At 40.2% G+C, this 18239-nt stretch overlaps 1 protein-coding gene across 1 annotated transcript; it reads left to right on the top strand.

Annotated features, from left to right (window-relative positions):
• The first annotated feature begins 782 nt into the window (after positions 1 to 782).
• On the top strand, positions 783 to 17396 carry lrig2 (leucine-rich repeats and immunoglobulin-like domains 2). The gene is made up of 18 exons (XM_080494458.1): positions 783 to 1367; positions 2226 to 2300; positions 2771 to 2905; positions 3115 to 3258; positions 3412 to 3555; positions 3809 to 3952; positions 4251 to 4394; positions 6603 to 6683; positions 7057 to 7128; positions 7344 to 7412; positions 9430 to 9593; positions 9812 to 10123; positions 10245 to 10526; positions 10990 to 11430; positions 11547 to 11699; positions 12394 to 12534; positions 12990 to 13259; positions 14503 to 17396. The coding sequence occupies exons 1-18, from the start codon at positions 1180 to 1182 to the stop codon at positions 14730 to 14732; spliced, it is 3189 nt and encodes a 1062-aa protein (XP_080350584.1). The 5' UTR covers positions 783 to 1179; the 3' UTR covers positions 14733 to 17396.
• The last annotated feature ends 843 nt before the right edge of the window (positions 17397 to 18239 follow it).

Here is an 18239-nt window from a genome sequence, read left to right as displayed (position 1 = left end):
CTGTCAAGATTCAAGTCAACTAGAAATCAGATGTTATAGATTCTAAGACAAATCAGATTTACTCCTTATGATATTGTTCCGAGTTGAATTATTTACTTATTCATTTAACATTAGGTTGATTGTGTTGAATGTTTTCTAAATAATCTCAATACAAGTGAAGAATTTAAGTAAATGGTTTATTAAAACAAAATAAATAAAGATAAAATAAAGATCCCCGGACACAGAATCTGTTTAGGAAGTGTGATCAATCAATCAACAATACACATATACATGATTATAACACCAGACGTGCTTTAGGCTGTAGCTTGATCATCAGCCTTGAAGGAATGCACTGAAGTTGAAGACTGTTCTATGGAAAAGCCCACCAACACAACAAAACTAAAGTGAATTAATTGCTATCTATCTATCTATTCATCCATCCATCCATCTATCTATCTATCTATCTATCTATCTATCTGTCTATCTATCTATCTATCTATCTATCTATCTATCTATCTATCTATCTATCTATCTATCTATCTATCTATCTATCTATCTCTCTTGAAATAACTTTTGTTATTGCAAAAAACTTTTCTTGCGCTCAGTGGTGTCCGTTCGGAAAAGACGTTTGGACTGGGATCCAATCAGAACGCCATAAATGTTTGACAGGTATGTGCATTGACCAATGGGATCCCTGTAAACATGCTGGAAAGAGGCGGGATTCAAGGTATCCTGTGACATCAACTCACGGCGCTTTGTTGTTCTTTAGGGAAAGACGGACGGGGAAATGTATTTAAATTAAAACCAAACACGGATCGTTTGAGTAACGGGAACGTTCAAAAAGTTACCACGGATCGAAAAGCCAGCCACACGCGGCACTGAACAAATCTCGTGCTGTTGTGAAGCGGCGAGCTAGCCCAGCTGCTGCCTCCGGGAGGGTTGTCTGACTGGAGCGGAAGAAATTCCAAGCTGTTGGAAGAAGAGGAGGAAAATCTCCGCTGGGATGCCTCACGCAACTCGGAGAAAACTGTGTTTCTCGTTCCACACGGAATCATGACGATACAAACCCGAATCTTGTGCTCGCTCGAGTAATGAGACACAGCGGGGGAAGTTTGGTGGTCTCGTAACTTAACCAGGTAACGTGCCAGTGAAGCGAGTTAGCTAGCCACGTAGCTGCCTCTCAGTGGGAAGACATTCAAAATGGCGGAGGGTTGGCCCATTCCCTCGGCCGTGGTCTTCATGCTGCTCAGTTCGGGTGCCTGGGCCGGGGAGTCCTGTCCTGCTGCTTGTTCCTGTGCCCGGGGACAGGATGAGGTTTATATCATGGACTGCAACAGGAGACGGCTTTCCATCGCTCCCCCGGATCCCCCGGATGGGATAAGCCAAGTGTAAGTACACCGCTGGAAATGCGCAGATGTGCTTAAGTTCCCGTTGCACTGATTCAAGGTGTGCACCATAACAACACAAGAAAGGTCCTTTAAATCATTTGATCCTCTGAAAAGGTTTTCACTACTGGTAATGTCGGACAGAGGTGGACGGTGGTCAATATGCCACTGATGTTGATTTCAACGCAAATTAAAACGCCAGGGTTATGTCCCGCTGGAGACTAAATTAAAGTGCATAAACAAATCATCCATGAAAACTTCACCAACTTGCACATTTATTTTGAAAATACAAAAAAACTGATTTGATAACATATTCGAGTCGGTGGAACGCTGTCTGTTATATGTATTTGTTATTTATTTGCAATTAAAAATATATATTTAGTAACACGTACGAAAATGGTTTATTGGCATATAAAGTTTGAGCTATTGTGTACCAAAACATTTCGATTGCTCATATTTTAGTTTTACTTCCTAAATTACATCTCATTTTTAATTATATAGCTTATTTACTACTCTATTACTAGAGTATGGTTCAGTTTTGTCGATACCTGAGCCTCTGTTAATATTTGTATATTTTTCTGAAACAATTTGGACTGTGCTTTTTGAATGACAAGTGATATATAAATGTAGACTATTGTTAATCTTATCTTACCAGTGATTATCCTGTTTGGTTTTCTTCCTAATGGATAGAGATATTGTCTTTAGGAGCTTTGTTGTTGCTGGTCTTGTTTTTGATAAGTTGAGTTATGTACATCAAATATACCAGCAAATTCATTGCAACCCTGAGTATATTTTGTCTATATTTTTGTAAAAAGGAGAATAAGCTTTGTTCTTACTGAGTTATGTCTAATTAAATTTCAGTGCCCTGAACCACAATGAGCTGTCTGTTCTTCCTTTCCTGGGAGACGTTTCTTCAAACATCACTTCACTTTCATTGTAAGTACACAATATTTTACATTCTCCTCAAATGATTGGATTTCTGCTTTTAGATAGACTGCTCTTAACATTAAAATCAGACAATTTCAGTACAAGCACAATTGGTCCTGATTGGCTCTCCAAGTTCACTTGAAATAGACTCCACATTACATTTTGTGTTGTTTAATTTTATTTCAAATAACAAATGGAGTCTTAAACTATTCTTAAAAAGTAAAAAGATGTGGACATGACAGACATTTCTGAAATATTAAAAGATATTGAATTAGAAAGCTTTTTTGGACTTCATCTGTTTTCTTTTGCACATAAACTGATAGCAAAACATTGGCCTAGCACAATTACAGATCATGTATTTTTAATCAGTGTGGTGAGTCATGATAAGATTTTAGTGAGCCACAGGCAATAAAGGAGATTATTGTAGTCAATAGTGTCATTGTGAAAACTAATGTATCATTGTGTTTGGTCTGACTCAGAGTCCACAATCGCATCTCTGAGCTGTCAATGCATCAGCTTCAACCGTATGTTTCCCTGGAGGCCTTGGACCTCACATCCAACTCCATCTCCGAGCTCAAAGTTGGATCCTTTCCATCCATGCAGCTGAAATATCTGTAAGTCACCACTTCCTATTCAAACAAGCTGCTTTACATGGGTGTGCTATATAGACAGTAAAATCCATCAGTCAAGCTTCAAATGTGGATAGATTTACTTATTTTCTCAGCTAATGGTATGAGAACATATATATATATATATATATATATATATATATATATATATGCTGCTAATATTTTTATATTTCTGCTTGTTTGTTTATTAATAGAAATCTGAGTAACAACAGGATCAGCATCCTTGAGCCCGGCTGCTTTGAAAACATCTCCAGCTCCCTGCTGGTACTGAGGCTGAACAGGAACAGATTAGCTGTGCTGCCAACCAAAGTCTTCAAACTTCCACAGCTTCAGTTCCTGTAAGTATCACAAGACGTGCTTTCAGTACAAGCTGAAGTTCAGCTTTGATTTTTTCCTATAATGTTTTTATATTTCTCTTGTGAAGACTAATCCAAATGTCCCTGCTGTTTTTAATACAAAAAACAAAACAAAACCATGTTTTCTTGTTCCAGTGAGCTGAAGCGTAACAGGATAAAGATAGTGGACAGCCTGACATTCAAAGGGATGGATTCATTGAAGTCACTGAAGATGCAAAGGAACGGCATCACAAAACTCATGGATGGAGCCTTTTTTGGACTAAACAATATTGAAGAACTGTAAGTGCCTTGATCACAATTAGTGCCGTGTTTATCAGTGGTTGTGATACAGTACAAATTATTGTATTGAAAGGAGATGTAGAAAGACTACCCACACATTGAAATGTTTCATTCTGTCCAAATATCTTGTCTTACGGAATCTCTACTTTTGTTTTTGTTGATTATCAGTCATGATCATCAAAACAAATTTGTCTGAATTCCAAAGTTGTTGTACCGCTTTTTTTTCCTCCATTTTTTTTTTTTTTTGTCTCAGAGAGCTGGAGCACAACAACTTAACCGAGGTTAACAAAGGTTGGCTGTATGGCCTGCGCATGCTGCGTATCCTGCGGGTCAGCCAGAATGCTGTTGGCATCATCCGACCAGACGCCTGGGAGTTTTGCCAAAAACTGGAGGAACTGTGAGTCTGTTTGCTTCGTAGCTAAAATCCCCTTGTAGCAAAGAAACCCTGGCTTCTTTCATCGGCCTCAGGCTCTGAAAACTCACTCCGTGTGTGTTCTGAGGAGGTACTGATATCTTTCTGCAATATACGCAGAGCTGATTCAGTGATATCTCGCCTGCAGTGGATGCACTGTATAAATCTGCCATGTCTTTGAAAGTAGTCTCTTCTCAAGAAATCTCCTTTGAGCGGGAAGTTTCAATGGTATCATAAACTTGTATTGAAGCTAGAAATATTCGCTGTTGTTTTTTTTCTGCAGAGACTTGTCCTACAATCATCTGACTCGACTGGAGGAAACTGCTTTCGTAGGATTAGGTCTCCTGGAAAGTTTAAACGTGGGAGAAAACTCCATCAGCCATTTGGGAGAGGGAGTGTTCAGTGGCCTGGCAAGTCTGCGCTCACTGTAAGTGCAACGCCTCTCTGTCTAAAAAAAAAAAAAAAAAAAGCATTCTCTTTTTCATCAAACAAGTGTATTGTAGTGCCGCATGCAAAATGGATACCAAGTCTTTGCTCGTTCTGGGATCTGTGCTTCTGACTTCAATAGTTTGTGTTTGCTTCATTTTTAATATAACTTTGGCGCCAGGTTTTCCTAGTTGGTTCGACACAAAGGGTAGAAAACATGAATATTTAGTCTTTATTTTTTTGAGTCATCTTGTTTAGTTGTAGGTCATTTCATTTCATGTCTTTTGAATAGTTACTTCCATTTTTTTATTTATTTTTTTTATTGTTACTTCCTGTCTCAGAATCTCCTGTGGGTTGGCTGTAAATGACTTTAAGCATGAAAAATCTATATCACAGATATGCTTACCCACTGAAGAAAAAAGAGGGAATGTATGTTGACCGCCTGGTGAAAAGCCTTATAAGTACCATGCACTTACACTTCCTGAACTGATTTTTTATTTTTTTCTTAAAGAGATATTAAATGATCAAGACGACATGCCATCATTACTTTTCATTTTGTGTTGTAGAAACATTTCACAAATGACCTGCAATTACAATAGATATATAAATGCTGTCATGAGTCTTCTTAAAGCGTACATGGAACAGACAGTGAATAAGTCAATTGTCTTCCCAAATGCAAAATACAGCCATACCAAATAGAATTATATATGTTCCAAATAATACTTTAGTGTATATAAAAGCTTGTGATTCTTGGCAGGAGACAAAAAAAGGATTGTAGCAAAGTGCAAACAGTGACAATCTTGTGAACCTAGCAGGTTAACATGATCGACAACGAAAGCAATATAAAATTAGGCCTATTCTGTAAGGATTTTTGGAAACCATTCAAGTATTATTATATAATTAAAAACCTTCCTGTCAAGTATGTTTATCATTTTCTGAAACCACTCTAAATTAACTGTATAGTTTGGCTCCCGTTTGTTATGGAGTCAGCTGGATTTTTTTTGTGTCGGTTTGAGGTCTTGTCGTATGGCGCAACTTTTGCAAACGGAAGTGTGATTGTACTTTGTTCTTGAGGCTCTGGCGTTTGTCTCTAGCATATATTCTCCATACCTTCTCTGGGCCGTCTTAAGTGTTTATTCAGATTTCACACATCACATCTCTCTTCGTCATACCTGAATCTATGGGAACGTATTACGATATAAAGGGCCTTTTTAATTTTAATTTTAACCTCTAACTCAGCCCATTCTTTGTCGTGTTCATTGTCTTATTTTGTGGCCTTGTTGATCACTCTCATTTCACTATACATAGCTTGTAGGTGTAAGAAACTCCTTAAGCACATGTTAATAGTTGCATTGTAAATTGCTTGATATCAGTCCTGCCAACCCCTAATAGGACTTGGAAATCTTATATTCTTGTTTTCTTCTATCTAATAAGTTCATGTCAGTCCCTGTCCTGTGTTGAGGAAAAGCTAGTCCGTAAAGCTGGAATCTGGAGTTTAAAATGTTTTGTGTCAGTTATTTTTTTCCTTTGCAGATCAGGAATTGTCTATCTTTTTATATCTAAAAAAAATCCAATGCTGTGCAGACTTACAACATGGTATTCATGTTCTACCCATCACTTTGAAGTTATTGTGATACTTGATGAAAAGGAAAATAATGTTGCTTAATCAGTTATGGTTCGAACCCTGTAAAAGCTTTTGAAAGGTCAAAGTTAGACTGTCAGCCTTATGAAGAAAGTAAGTCTTTTTCACCAAACATTGATCTGTGAGGTTCAAAGTGTTAAGGGAGTTTATGAACTCATTATTTGCTGCATGGAGCTCTGTCATAGTGGCTTAGCTGGGAAGAGCAAGGGGTCATGTTTGGGATGTCAAATTCATCCTGGAAGCTCTAATAGGCAAGGGGAATTGGAGGGTGTCGGACTCTTTTCAGAGGTGGCCGGGCATGGGGATGGGGAAACAAAAGAGCCCGTGACCCATCCTGTAAACACAAGGCCCCTCTGAGCTTTCTCTCTTGAGTTTTGCTAAACCGAGCCAATTGTCTGGTCATCTCCACTATATACAAGTATACTGTCTCAGATTGTTGGTCTTCTAAACAAGGCCATTCTCGAGTGCACAATGTGCTGTCTTTGTGATCTTTGCCAGAGAAGTGTTGAGCTCCACAGGATGGATGGTGCCTGTTCAGTATCTAATGATAATGTCTTTGTTTTTCAGAGATATCCGCAATAATGAAATCTCCTGGGCCATTGAAGATTCTATTGGTGTTTTTGATGGGATGAAGAAGCTGAATACACTGTGAGGATCCTCATTGTGTAAAGAAGTAGATGGACACATGTTGTGTTTAACATTTATTTTTGAACTGTCATGCAGTTAGACAAATAAAGTTTGTGCTTGTCCGTCAGGGCTGTTGTCTCAATTGTGTGTTAACAGTGAAAAACGTTCCTAGTCTGATGTTAAGTGGCTCAGTAGACCAGTTTATCTGATGTAGGCTTCATTGGACTGTGCATTTGTTGTTCATGTTCTCTCACATTGAAAGCTGGGTCAGATGTTTTAATTTAGTGAAAGATGCTGACAGAGCTTCCAGTGTGCAGTAAAATGTGACCCAGGAGCAGGTTTTGTAGCCAATACCGTCTTACTCAGCATCATTTTTGATGTTTTTATTTTTCAGAATCCTCCAGCAGAACAAAATAAAATCAATCACTAAGAAAGCCTTCGATGGCCTGGAGGAGCTGGAGCACCTGTGAGTAAAACCAAAACGCAACTCGTTCTCTCCACACGGCCATATTTTTGTCTCTATGGGATCCAGTGTTATTGTTGACTGATTAAAGATAGTGGGGAGGGAGCATATATTACCACTGTGTTACGATTGTTTCCTTATTATGCCTGTGAAATAGGTTTCCTTTTTAATCAAATCCCATCGCAGGTGTATCTAAACAATATTTCTCTCATCTGCAGGGACCTCAGCAAGAATGGCATCATGTCAATACACCCCGAGTCATTGTCACATATGACATTAAAAGTATTGTAAGTAAACAGAAAATGCATCTTCTCACTCCCACGGCAATGCGTAGAAAGCAGCTTATTCAACAATACCATTGTGTCTTTATTGCTACAGAGGTTTAGACATAGCTCAGTTCTCGCTTCCATTTCAGTAAAGCCATACTTTTTTAATTTTTAGATGGACGAGCAAAGTGTTCAGATTCAGCAATGCTTTTGTAGCCACAGACACTTCACAACAGATGCGTCTTTTGACGACAATAAGCAGAAATGTAACATGTCTTGCCTTTTTGAGCTTTTGATTAATCCATCTTAGTCCGACTGCCTATATACAGTTATATGAAAATAAATGTATCAAACGTGCTGAAGTCATCCTGCTATAGCGTCTAATCTGGCCCGCGAGATGATCTTGCGGAGTTAAAAATTTTTTTTAACCATTTAATGACAATTTAAATAATTTGTTCTTTCAGCACATGCAACACTGAAACCCAGAGCTGAAGAGTAGATCTTAACAATGGCCATAGTCATATAGGATTACAATCCATCCCCCTTATTGCGTGTGAAATCGCGTTTCCTTGAAAGCCAACATTTTGAGGCTGTGACTGTAGAGATTGCGTGGCCCAAAAAATAGCAGTTTTTTCCCCCAGCAGAAAAAACGCAATTTCTCTTTTTTTTTTCAAATGATGTTTTTGGGAAGAAGGAAAAAAAAAATCACAATGTACCAAATTGGTCCAGATTCCAAATGTAAAACAGAAAAAAAGTAATGTCATACTCTCATTTGTATGAATCTTCAATAAAAAATACAAATTTGATTTGTAAGAATGTTGTCCTAATTTATAGGGTAACAGTAGGATGCTTCTATTTTAAAACAGTTCATTTTTTTGTGCTTTTATTTTTACACTGAGAATGTTTCTCTCCTTTTCCAGCATACCAATACTTAACAAGTGTATGAATTCAATAAGTCATTACTTTACAGGGATCATGTGAACAAAAACTTTAGTAATAGAAAATCATCACATCCTCCTTCCAACACAAATATTATGACGACTGTGGTCACCTCAAAAATAACCTTGTGAAGCTTTTCTGTTTTATCTTAATCTAACGGTTAGAGGAAGCAACCACTTGGGCCAATAATTGTCACAGTATCTACTCTTATCAAGAACATTGTGCACCTACAATCCTCTATACACTCTGCACACTATCTCAATAGTGATTGCAGATATTATAAGCAAGTATTTTACCTTTTAATGCTATTCAATACTTAGGTACTTGACTTGTTTTTTGTCTGAAAGTCGTTAATATCTAAGGTTATCCTGGGAGGAATGAACATGTTCACAATATAAAAGAAGAAAACCACATGCTCACTGAAAAAGTGGACTTTTCCATAACCTTGATTTTTCCTTGTATCTGATTTAGGTTTAATGCACTAAAGACATTTTTATCTTGTGGCCTATTGATATTCACTCCTGAGCTAACATCGAACATTGGAACATTGAACTTTTTTTAGTTCTTGTTTTGGATACTGTACTGCCATTAAAATGTGTTTAATTAATTAGAACTCCCTCAAGAATTGTGAATTTTATTGTTTTCATTGTTCTTGCCTATTTTCTTTTCTTTTGTTTTTTTTTATTGCTCTCGACCAAACATATCTAATGTTTATTTGACTAAAGGAGTTATTAACATTTAATGGTTTACCAATAACAACTCTTATTGGGTTCAGAGGACCAAGGCTTTATTTGAGAGATATACCACACATTGTAAATATTGTAAGAGCCGCCAGAGTCCTCCTTGAATTATACTTGGTCGTTAAAATCAAAGCTGCTTTTACTGCATGGCTCTGTTAGTCACTTCCTCAGGTGCACCTCGGCATTAGCTGCCCTCTAACGGTTCAACACATTTACCCTTTGTGTTATTTTGCCTTGTGTTTTTTTAATATCTCTCAAAGGTTCATTTTTAATTTAATTCTCTTCAGCTCGGATAGATTTGAGTACATTTGCTAATTAAAACTAATGGATTTTTTTTTTGTCCATGTGTTTGTTTTCAGTGTCCTGAACACGAGCAGTCTGCTGTGTGACTGTCACATGCAGTGGCTCGGTCCCTGGTTGACGGACAGTCAGTTCCTGCAGTCTGTTTCTGCTGTGTGTGCTCATCCTGCCAATCTACTTGGTCGCAGCGTGCTGTCCATCAGCCCAGAGGAGTTTGTTTGCGGTCAGTTCTCTTTCATAGTTGTTCCCTGTCTGGAACAATTTAGGTCTGTAAAAAAAAACAAAAAAAGGCTGAGAGTGAGAGAGAGAGAACGGTTGAAAATAGCTAAAAAGTTCCCTCTTTAAAGTTGATTTAAATTGGTGATTGGTCGTGCTTCTGTTGAGTAGTCTGTAGGAAGATTCTACCTCAAAATATACTGAATTTGAAACTGTCCCGCTTAGATGATTTCCCCAAGCCCCAGATCACAACTCACCCCGAGACGTCGGTGGCACTGCGGGGGAACAATGTGACTCTGAGCTGCATTGCGTCCAGCAGCAGCGATTCACCGATGACTACGGCGTGGCGAAAGGACGGGGAGGTGCTGTACGATGCAGAAGTCCAAAACTACGCCCGCTATCAGGAAGGCGAGCTTATTTATACCACCGTGCTCCACCTCCTCAATGTCAACTTCACCGATGAGGGCCGTTATCAGTGCGTGGTCTCCAATCACTTTGGCTCCAACTACTCCAACAGGGCCAAGCTTACTGTGAATGGTAATAATATCTTGTTTTGTTTTTTTAAATTAAAAATCCAAATGAGCAAAAAGTTATGTGATATTTTTCGCATATATTTATCCCATCGTAATAACCCGTATGTTTCTCTTCTGTTTTCCAGAGCTGCCTTCCTTCCTGAAAACCCCCATGGATCTGACCATCAGGACCGGGACAATGGCCAGGTTGGAGTGTGCTGCTGAAGGCCATCCGTCACCACAGATTGCTTGGCAAAAGGACGGCGGCACCGACTTCCCTGCTGCCCGAGAGCGCAGGATGCACGTGATGCCAGACGACGACATCTTTTTCATCGCTAAGGTGAAGACTGAAGACATGGGGGTGTACAGCTGCACAGCTCAAAACGCAGCTGGAAGCCTGTCTGCAAATGCTACTCTAACAGTCCTGGGTGAGTCACATACCTGCACTTCCGTTCAAGTTTATTATAGTGGAGTTTTTTTTTAATTTCTTTACATGGCAGTTCAGCTAAGCCCCTCTACCCAAATTGGCCACTCTGTCTTGTACTGATTACACTGCTTGGTGTCCTGCCACTTTATAACTAATGATGTGCAAAAAAACAAATCTTGCTTCATCGTGGCCTTGTAGGATATTTAAATAATTCTGTAGGGAGCGTCTCTGCCACAAGTCTTTAATTAATCTTGTTAATGAATGTGCTTGTGAGAATTAAGTTATGCCGTGTTATGGTATAAAATCAATAGTCTGCCAAAAGGAAAAGGCTTGTGAGTAAACGTTCTCCATAAATACTGAAAGGAAGATATTTTAAAGCAGACAGATTTGACCTCACACACCCATCCAGATGCTGCTGGGATTAAACAACAAATCAAAAATCAATAAATGCTCCTCTTTTGCAGAAACTCCATCTTTTATGAGGATGCTGGAAGACCGAACAGTGGCCCACGGTGAAACGGCTGTTCTGCAGTGCATCGCTGGAGGCAGCCCAGCTCCACGTCTCAACTGGACCAAAGACGACGGACCTTTGGTCCTAACGGAGCGCCACTTCTTCGCTGCAGCCAACCAACTTCTCATCATAGTGGACGCTGGTCCAGCCGATGCAGGGAAATACACGTGCATCATGTCTAATACTCTGGGTACCGAACGTGGCCACATCTACCTGAGCGTCTCCCCGTCACCCAACTGCGACACGGGCGCAGGGTACATCCATGACGGCTGGACAACCGTTGGCATCGTCGTGATTGTGGTGGTGTGCTGCGTGGTGGGAACCTCACTGGTTTGGGTCATCGTCATCTACCACATGCGCAGGAAGAGCGAGGATTACAGCATCACCAACACAGGTCGGTCACGGTATCACGGCACAATCTGTTCAGAGCTTTACCCATCTTAGGTGGCTGATGGGGGAACCCTTTAGATATACTTATTGGCAATGACCTCTGAACTGTTTCTGTCACAGATGAGATGAATTTGCCAGCAGATATCCCCAGCTACCTGTCCTCTCAGGGTACTTTGTCAGAGCCTCAGGAAGGCTACAGTAACTCTGAGGCCGGCAGCCACCAGCAGCTCATGCCTCCGCTCTCCAACGGTTACATCCACAAAGGCACAGATGGTGGGTGATGCTACCTTTTACATCCGATAAATTCTACTACGTTTTACACTGCAAACGAAGTATTTGACCCTTATGGTATGCTTACCTTGCATGAGTACTTTCCCTTTCTGCACCTTTCGTCTATAAACTCTACATTTTGCACTATGCAAATGACATTAGAAGTTGTTATAGTTTCCCTCTCATTGTGCATGCAAGAATAAGACAATGGTGGATGTAATCTTATGGTTTAACAAAATGTAAAGAGTGTTCAAGAATTGCTCTTTTCTTAGTTTGCAGTCTGATAAATAAGGTTGACTTCGAAGCTCATCCCCAGTCTAATTCGTATCCGATGATCATTGACTTCATTTTCACATAAACCAATCTAATAGGTTGGTGAATGTCAGAATTATGATCAAAAGGAAGCAAACCTTGTGATTTTTGACATCTCAAGGATTACAAGTCTCCATGAAATCCCACTCACAAGGATCCATTCTCCCTCTTCTCCCATCTCTCCTATGACTCACCGTCGAGATGAAAAGAAACAAAAATATCAGGTTTTCAGTGTCTTTGAATAAAATGGGGTCTCTCAAATGGGCTTCTCGGTATTGAATGATTTGAGACATTTCCATGCCCATCAGGTTCCATTTTCTCCCTCTTGTTCTGGACCAGATCCCAGCTGAAATGAGACGGTGACTAATTATTCTGTTTGTCCCAGGTGTGTGTTATGGAGACACGGGCAGCGAGGTGGAAACTGAAGGGAATGGCATGCTGCACTGCAGGGTTGGTTCTCTGTTCACTGGCCGTAGCAGCTTCCACCCCGGGGAGCCTCGTGAGGGACTCACTGGAGTCTCCACAGGTTAGTGTCATCAACACTACGTCACTTTGTTTTTGTTTTGTTTTGGGTTTTTTTTTTTGCCATATCTCAGCTTGCCTGTTAGAAATGTTGCAGTGTCCACATTAAAGTGCCGACGGCTCTGAAGGATTATAATTTTATGCTTTTTTCATTAAACAAATATAGCTTTTGTGTTTTGTCTGTTAGTTTCCCACTGTGTTCAGTCTAAAGATATTAAATTGGAGAATATTTTTAAGTCAGAATGGGATTAAAATAGATTTTATCTACATTCTGTAACATATGTCTGGCTTGGTCTTGTTTCATGTGGTGGTAGTTGGTGGTGAGTAATCAGGAGTTTCAGAGACTTTTCCCAATCAGTCATATCACACTGGCTTCAACTTTAAAAGCAGCCTGTATGTGGAAAAGAGTTACAAGACTCAAGTGAGGCATTTCTAAGGCGATGATTTTTCTCTTAACAGGCGGTCCAGGCTCGCTGGTCATCTGCTCCGACTGTTACGACAATGCAAACATCTACTCTCGTACGCGAGAATACTGCCCGTACAACTACCTGGGTGACGATGATCCGCTGGAAAGAAGTCTGCCCAGAGTCAAGGAGGGCTTAAACGAGCAAGCCCACCATGGGGGTGCAGCACTGGAGAGCCTCATTAGCAACCAAGACTCTTCGAACTTTCTCAGCTCGCACGACAAAAGGCTGAGCAGCCACGCTCCCCCAGAGCACTACACTAACGGTAAGACTTAAAGAAACATTTACCCCCTGAATCCAAATGGTAACATCTTCAGTCAAGAAGTGAAGTGTCATCTGGCACCAACTGAAGCGATCAATGTTCAATTTGATCAATTATGATATTGTTTGGTACATTTCAAAGGTGGTGCAAGTAGATCATGTGTCTTTCTTGTCTTTCTCATCATTCTAAGTGTTGGCGGTATCTTTGTCGACTAATTTGTTGTCACATGTTTATTGACATACGTGGGAAAGTAAAGATAAGGTGGATACAGTGTGGTTGAGGTATAACCAGCTGATCGACTGGTTTCCATGGTTACAGCCATGTATGTATCTTCTAATGGCAGTTGCTGTTCATTCCGGCCACTGTTTTGGAATACTTCCTCTCTGTAAAAAAACAAAAACACAATTAAAACAAGCGTGAGTTTTTTAATGAGTTCTACTTGTTAGTACAAATCCCAAACTTCTGTTTTTGCTCATATATTTGAACATATATTTGATAACTATGCAAACCTTCAACAGCCTTGGCGTTTGAGGCAGCTGCCATTTTTATGAGGTAAAAAATAGGACACACAAGCTCCCATATATATATACCACAAGAGTAATTCTAAATAAATATAGATAGATTTATATGTATGTCTCACTGGGACTCATTGAAATGCCACTGACATGACTTTTCCATAAGGGTCCAATTATTGTGCTGTGACTGTATGGATGCGATGCAAGTGTTGATGTCAGCAGTTCAGGAGCCTCCTGGCGGTGTACAGTGTGAATACTGAGGTCATCGATTCACTCTTCTTGCAGATGAGGGATTTTCAACTGAACTGGCAACCCAATGAGGTTACATTTATTGGAGTTATTGATCCAGCAGACGTTTTCTTTTTAGATGTATAGAGGCTTGACAGAGAGGTTATCGGAGCACTCGCTCACCACAGTAAACGCACTCTGCTCTCATCAGAGAGGGGAAAAGACGTAGAAAAGGCCAACACAAACAAAACACTTTCTACTTAAGAGATCGCATGATACTGCAATGATTTTCTACAAAGTACTTATGAGTCTTTTGTTCGACGGACGATAAATCACCATTTTGAAAGGCGCAAAGTTTATTTTTAGAATCCTCAAGACATTCAAAGATATGAGACGGTGAAACGCCACAAACTCTGGTACTGAATGAGAAACGCAGTAACATTTAGCGATTTTGCTCAGGAAGTCATAACAGCTCTTTAATTGTTTCTTTCTGATGTGTGCAGATTCCCTCAGAAGGTCGTTCTGGAGAGAAGGCGAAGATCCGTCTTCAAAACAGCATTCGGGAACGTCTCAGCTTCCACTGACTGTACACAGGACACCTCTGAAGTCTGCTGCTGACAGGGCAATAGACCAGAGCGAAACAGAGGCGGACTGTTTACCCAGCCCCCGCACCCAGGAACACAGAAGTGCCTCGAACAGGACTAACACTCCGGAGCATCCGGCTCCCACATAGATCCTCTCACTCCGGCCACGTTTGGCCTCTTGACTCTTTGTCGCTGCACCCTCCACGTCCCCACCCTTTCACCCTCCGCCCTTTACCCGCTACCTCCAAAGAGACTCCTCAGAATCTGCCAAAGATGCTCTCTTGTATGTTTACATTCCCCTTTCACTCAAGAGGACGCGCTAACGTTTCCCCACCGCGTCGGAGCAGAGAAACGAACCCGTGATTAAAGTGACCTCCTCCTTGACAGCTCCACCCCCTTTCCTCCCACGTCCTCCACACCACTTGGTTCCTGTGCAGGAGAAAACTATGAATGTATGCTTTAAAGAGCCATGTCAGACGCTGCCACGGGAGAACAACAAGACACGGTCGAGTCTTCACGAGCTCTCTCCTCCACCCCCGCTGCCGGGGAGCTGAATTGTGCTCGGTTGACAGCTCCGCCTGGTTCGGAGCTCCCGTTTCGGAGTAGCCTACATGACTTCAGGAGAAATGATACACGCCTCCCAATGAGATGGTAAGTCGGAGACAGGTGCGCTTTCGTAACCAGCAGTTTTTTGGTGAAAGAGAATTGGAAAGACCGTCAAACATACCTCCCACATTCCACAGCCATCCTGACTGACTCAGAAATATGCTATGGTATCCTGTTATGCAAGTCCCAGAGACCGTGACACCAGTCGTGGTGTATATTATGAATATATATATATATGAATATATCCTGTATTACCCTTAACCGATGTTTTTTGTCCTATATCAAACAAAGTTGTTATTTCCATGATTTTATGTCTTCGTGATGAAGAGCCGCGCCGGGAGAGGACTACAACATTTTGTTTGCACATGAGACAATCACAGTTTTGCTGGTTTTTTTATTTCTCCCCCTTGAAGCTCGCCATTCTCGGTAGCCTTCATCAGGTAGTGAAATGACTATTATTCCGTATGCACTGATATGTTTTCCTTTTTTAACGTATGGTACAGGCACTTAATTTAATGGTGGCAAAGGTTATAATGCAGTGTACATGCTGATTCACATCAACAGAATTTTATCAACTTTTTCCTCAGAAAGTTAACAATCCTGATTAAACCAAGGTTTTTTTTTTTTTTTTTGCTTGGGACTGTGAAGAATGAGAATGTATTATTTTATGTATGTGTTTATAGTAATAGTTGTGTATTAAATTCCCGGTTTCAGCCATATGAAGCTGCAGTCATTTCAAAGCCAGTCGGTAATCTCATTAGTTTACAGCTTCCATTGACCATGCATTGTGTGCCAGCTTAAATGTCAGCTGTCAGTTTGACGTCCCGTTTCATCTGGCTTTATCTCATAGAAGTAAGAAAAAAAAAAAATCTCATTACTCTTTGCTGCTCGGATCTAATTGGCTTTGATAATGACGCCTTCATTTGCTCAGCGTATTGAAAAACATTGCACTTAGCCATCAAGCATCGAGGTTAAACCCACTTAAAATGAATGCATTACGCACATCTCAGGCTGCAACTCATTCATATTATTATCAAGGTTAATTGTGACGGTTGTGAAGAGGTTCATCCAACTGCATGGTCGTTGAAACGTGGCTGTAACATTTCTTCTCACCCCGCAATGCGTAGAAACTTTGATTTCAACATTTCAGCGGCACGTCACACTGCCTGCACTGTAATGACCATGCAGTCAATTCAACATTGTCACTCAAAACGGTTTTTTCACCATCATGAATCTGAATTACTTCGATGTAATTGTTTTTGAAATTGTGTATTGTTTTTGTGGATGGGATGTCACACAGGTTGCCTTTTATGCCGTTTTTATTTGGTTTTCTGCTCGCTACACTGTGATAATTATTGCTGGCACGTTTCCTCAACTGCTGAAGGATTCGGCATGTCGTAATGGTACAGAGTGTTCAAGGGTACAGACACGGTTAAAAAAAAAAAAAAATCAATAATGCTCGAAAGGTAATCTACTTTGCAGGCATGTGATGAGCTTGATGCTGTGTTTTATCGGTTTAACATGGCAAAATGAAGCAGTAGCCACTGACCTGCACTTCCTTTGTGTTGAGAGCAGGTTTGTTTTATTTCTTTCTCTCCTGACTTGTTTCTGTGTTTGAACCGTAGTACTTTGCCTTTTGATCACCAAATCAGCACATTCCAGGCAAATCCATCTGAGGAGGAGACCAACTCCAGATGTGACGTCCAGCTGCTGTTGTTTCCAGACCTGAAGCTAAAGCCTCAACACTCCTGCGTGAACACACTCCTCGATTCTCTGATAGCACACTCCCGCTGTGTCTTATTATCCTCTCACTGTTGGCCAAAGTCAATTTCATGCCTCTATCGAGCAGTACGCAAATCTAAACGAAAACTTGGGCGTTATAATTCATCTTCAAGGAGCGACATGTCCGAGGGGCATTCATCGATTTGGTGTTCAATATCATCAACAAACAAAATATGATAATGTGCTTTTCTTTTTTTTTCTTTTTTTTTATTCTCTGAAACGTCCTTAATGACTTTATACCAAAGTTCAGCAGTAACTGCTCTGGCAATATTCAAATGCTGCTTTTTGTTTTTGTATTGTTGGAAGTTTTTGCATCTTTTCTTTTTTTCAGTTGTGTTTTGGACTTTGTTTACCTGTACATTCTGTAAAGCATGTCTAAAGAGTCTTTTTGTTACATAGCCATTACACCCAACATTAAACGTGAATTCTGATAATTTGCTTTAATTGTGATTGTCTTCATTGGCACCTTTCACTTGAAATTGTCATCTATTTGAAAGTGCTTGTGATGTAATTTAAGTCAAAATGTATTTATTGTAACTATTACTGACGACCACATTGCTGTGGAGTGCAATTGTTTATCCCATCCGACAGTTCAAAAACATTTGCTTAAAACTAATTAGTGACTCAAAAATGTGTTACAGAATACGTACAGATGCATTCAGGTGTCGGTAAAAGCTGTCGAGTCTTCACGTACAAAGAAATCTGAACTGAAAGCAGCACAACTCGCATTCTGAAAACTGAAATATCCAAATGATAAATGCTAGTTTTATCATTTCAATCACTTGTTGCAACAACATTGCAGCATGTTTTAACTAAAAAAACAAACAAACCAAAAAAATAAAAACAACTGGTTCCTGCAGGATTTGGGTTGCATATAATTGCAACATGGTGGTTTTAGCCACAGCATGATTTATTTTTTGCACACACCATGGAACGATTTAAAAGGTCAAGCCATCCATAATCTGGATTTAGACATGTCAAGCCAACACAAAGCTTGCTAATATGGGGCCTCAAAAATCTCCAGCCTTTTTCAGTCTAGATGTTTGAAGGGGGGGGGGGGCACCTTTTTGAAGTCTCTCCTATATAAACCCAGTAGAATCCTGGGAAATGGCAGATAGTAGTTGTGTCTGACAGTTTTAAAGTGTTGTGTTTGTTTGGATCTCTGCTGCGCTCCCTGTTCCCCATCAAAGACATGATAGCATTGTTAATCATCCTCTACAAGCTGATGAATTATTCAGCTTGATGTTCAGGGTGGCAAGTCGGTATTT

Source organism: Blennius ocellaris, assembly GCF_963422515.1.
Source record: "Blennius ocellaris genome assembly, chromosome: 4".
NCBI lineage: Eukaryota > Metazoa > Chordata > Actinopteri > Blenniiformes > Blenniidae > Blennius > Blennius ocellaris.
Note: the sequence above shows the minus strand (reverse complement) of the source record. Positions and strands in the feature narration are given on the sequence as shown.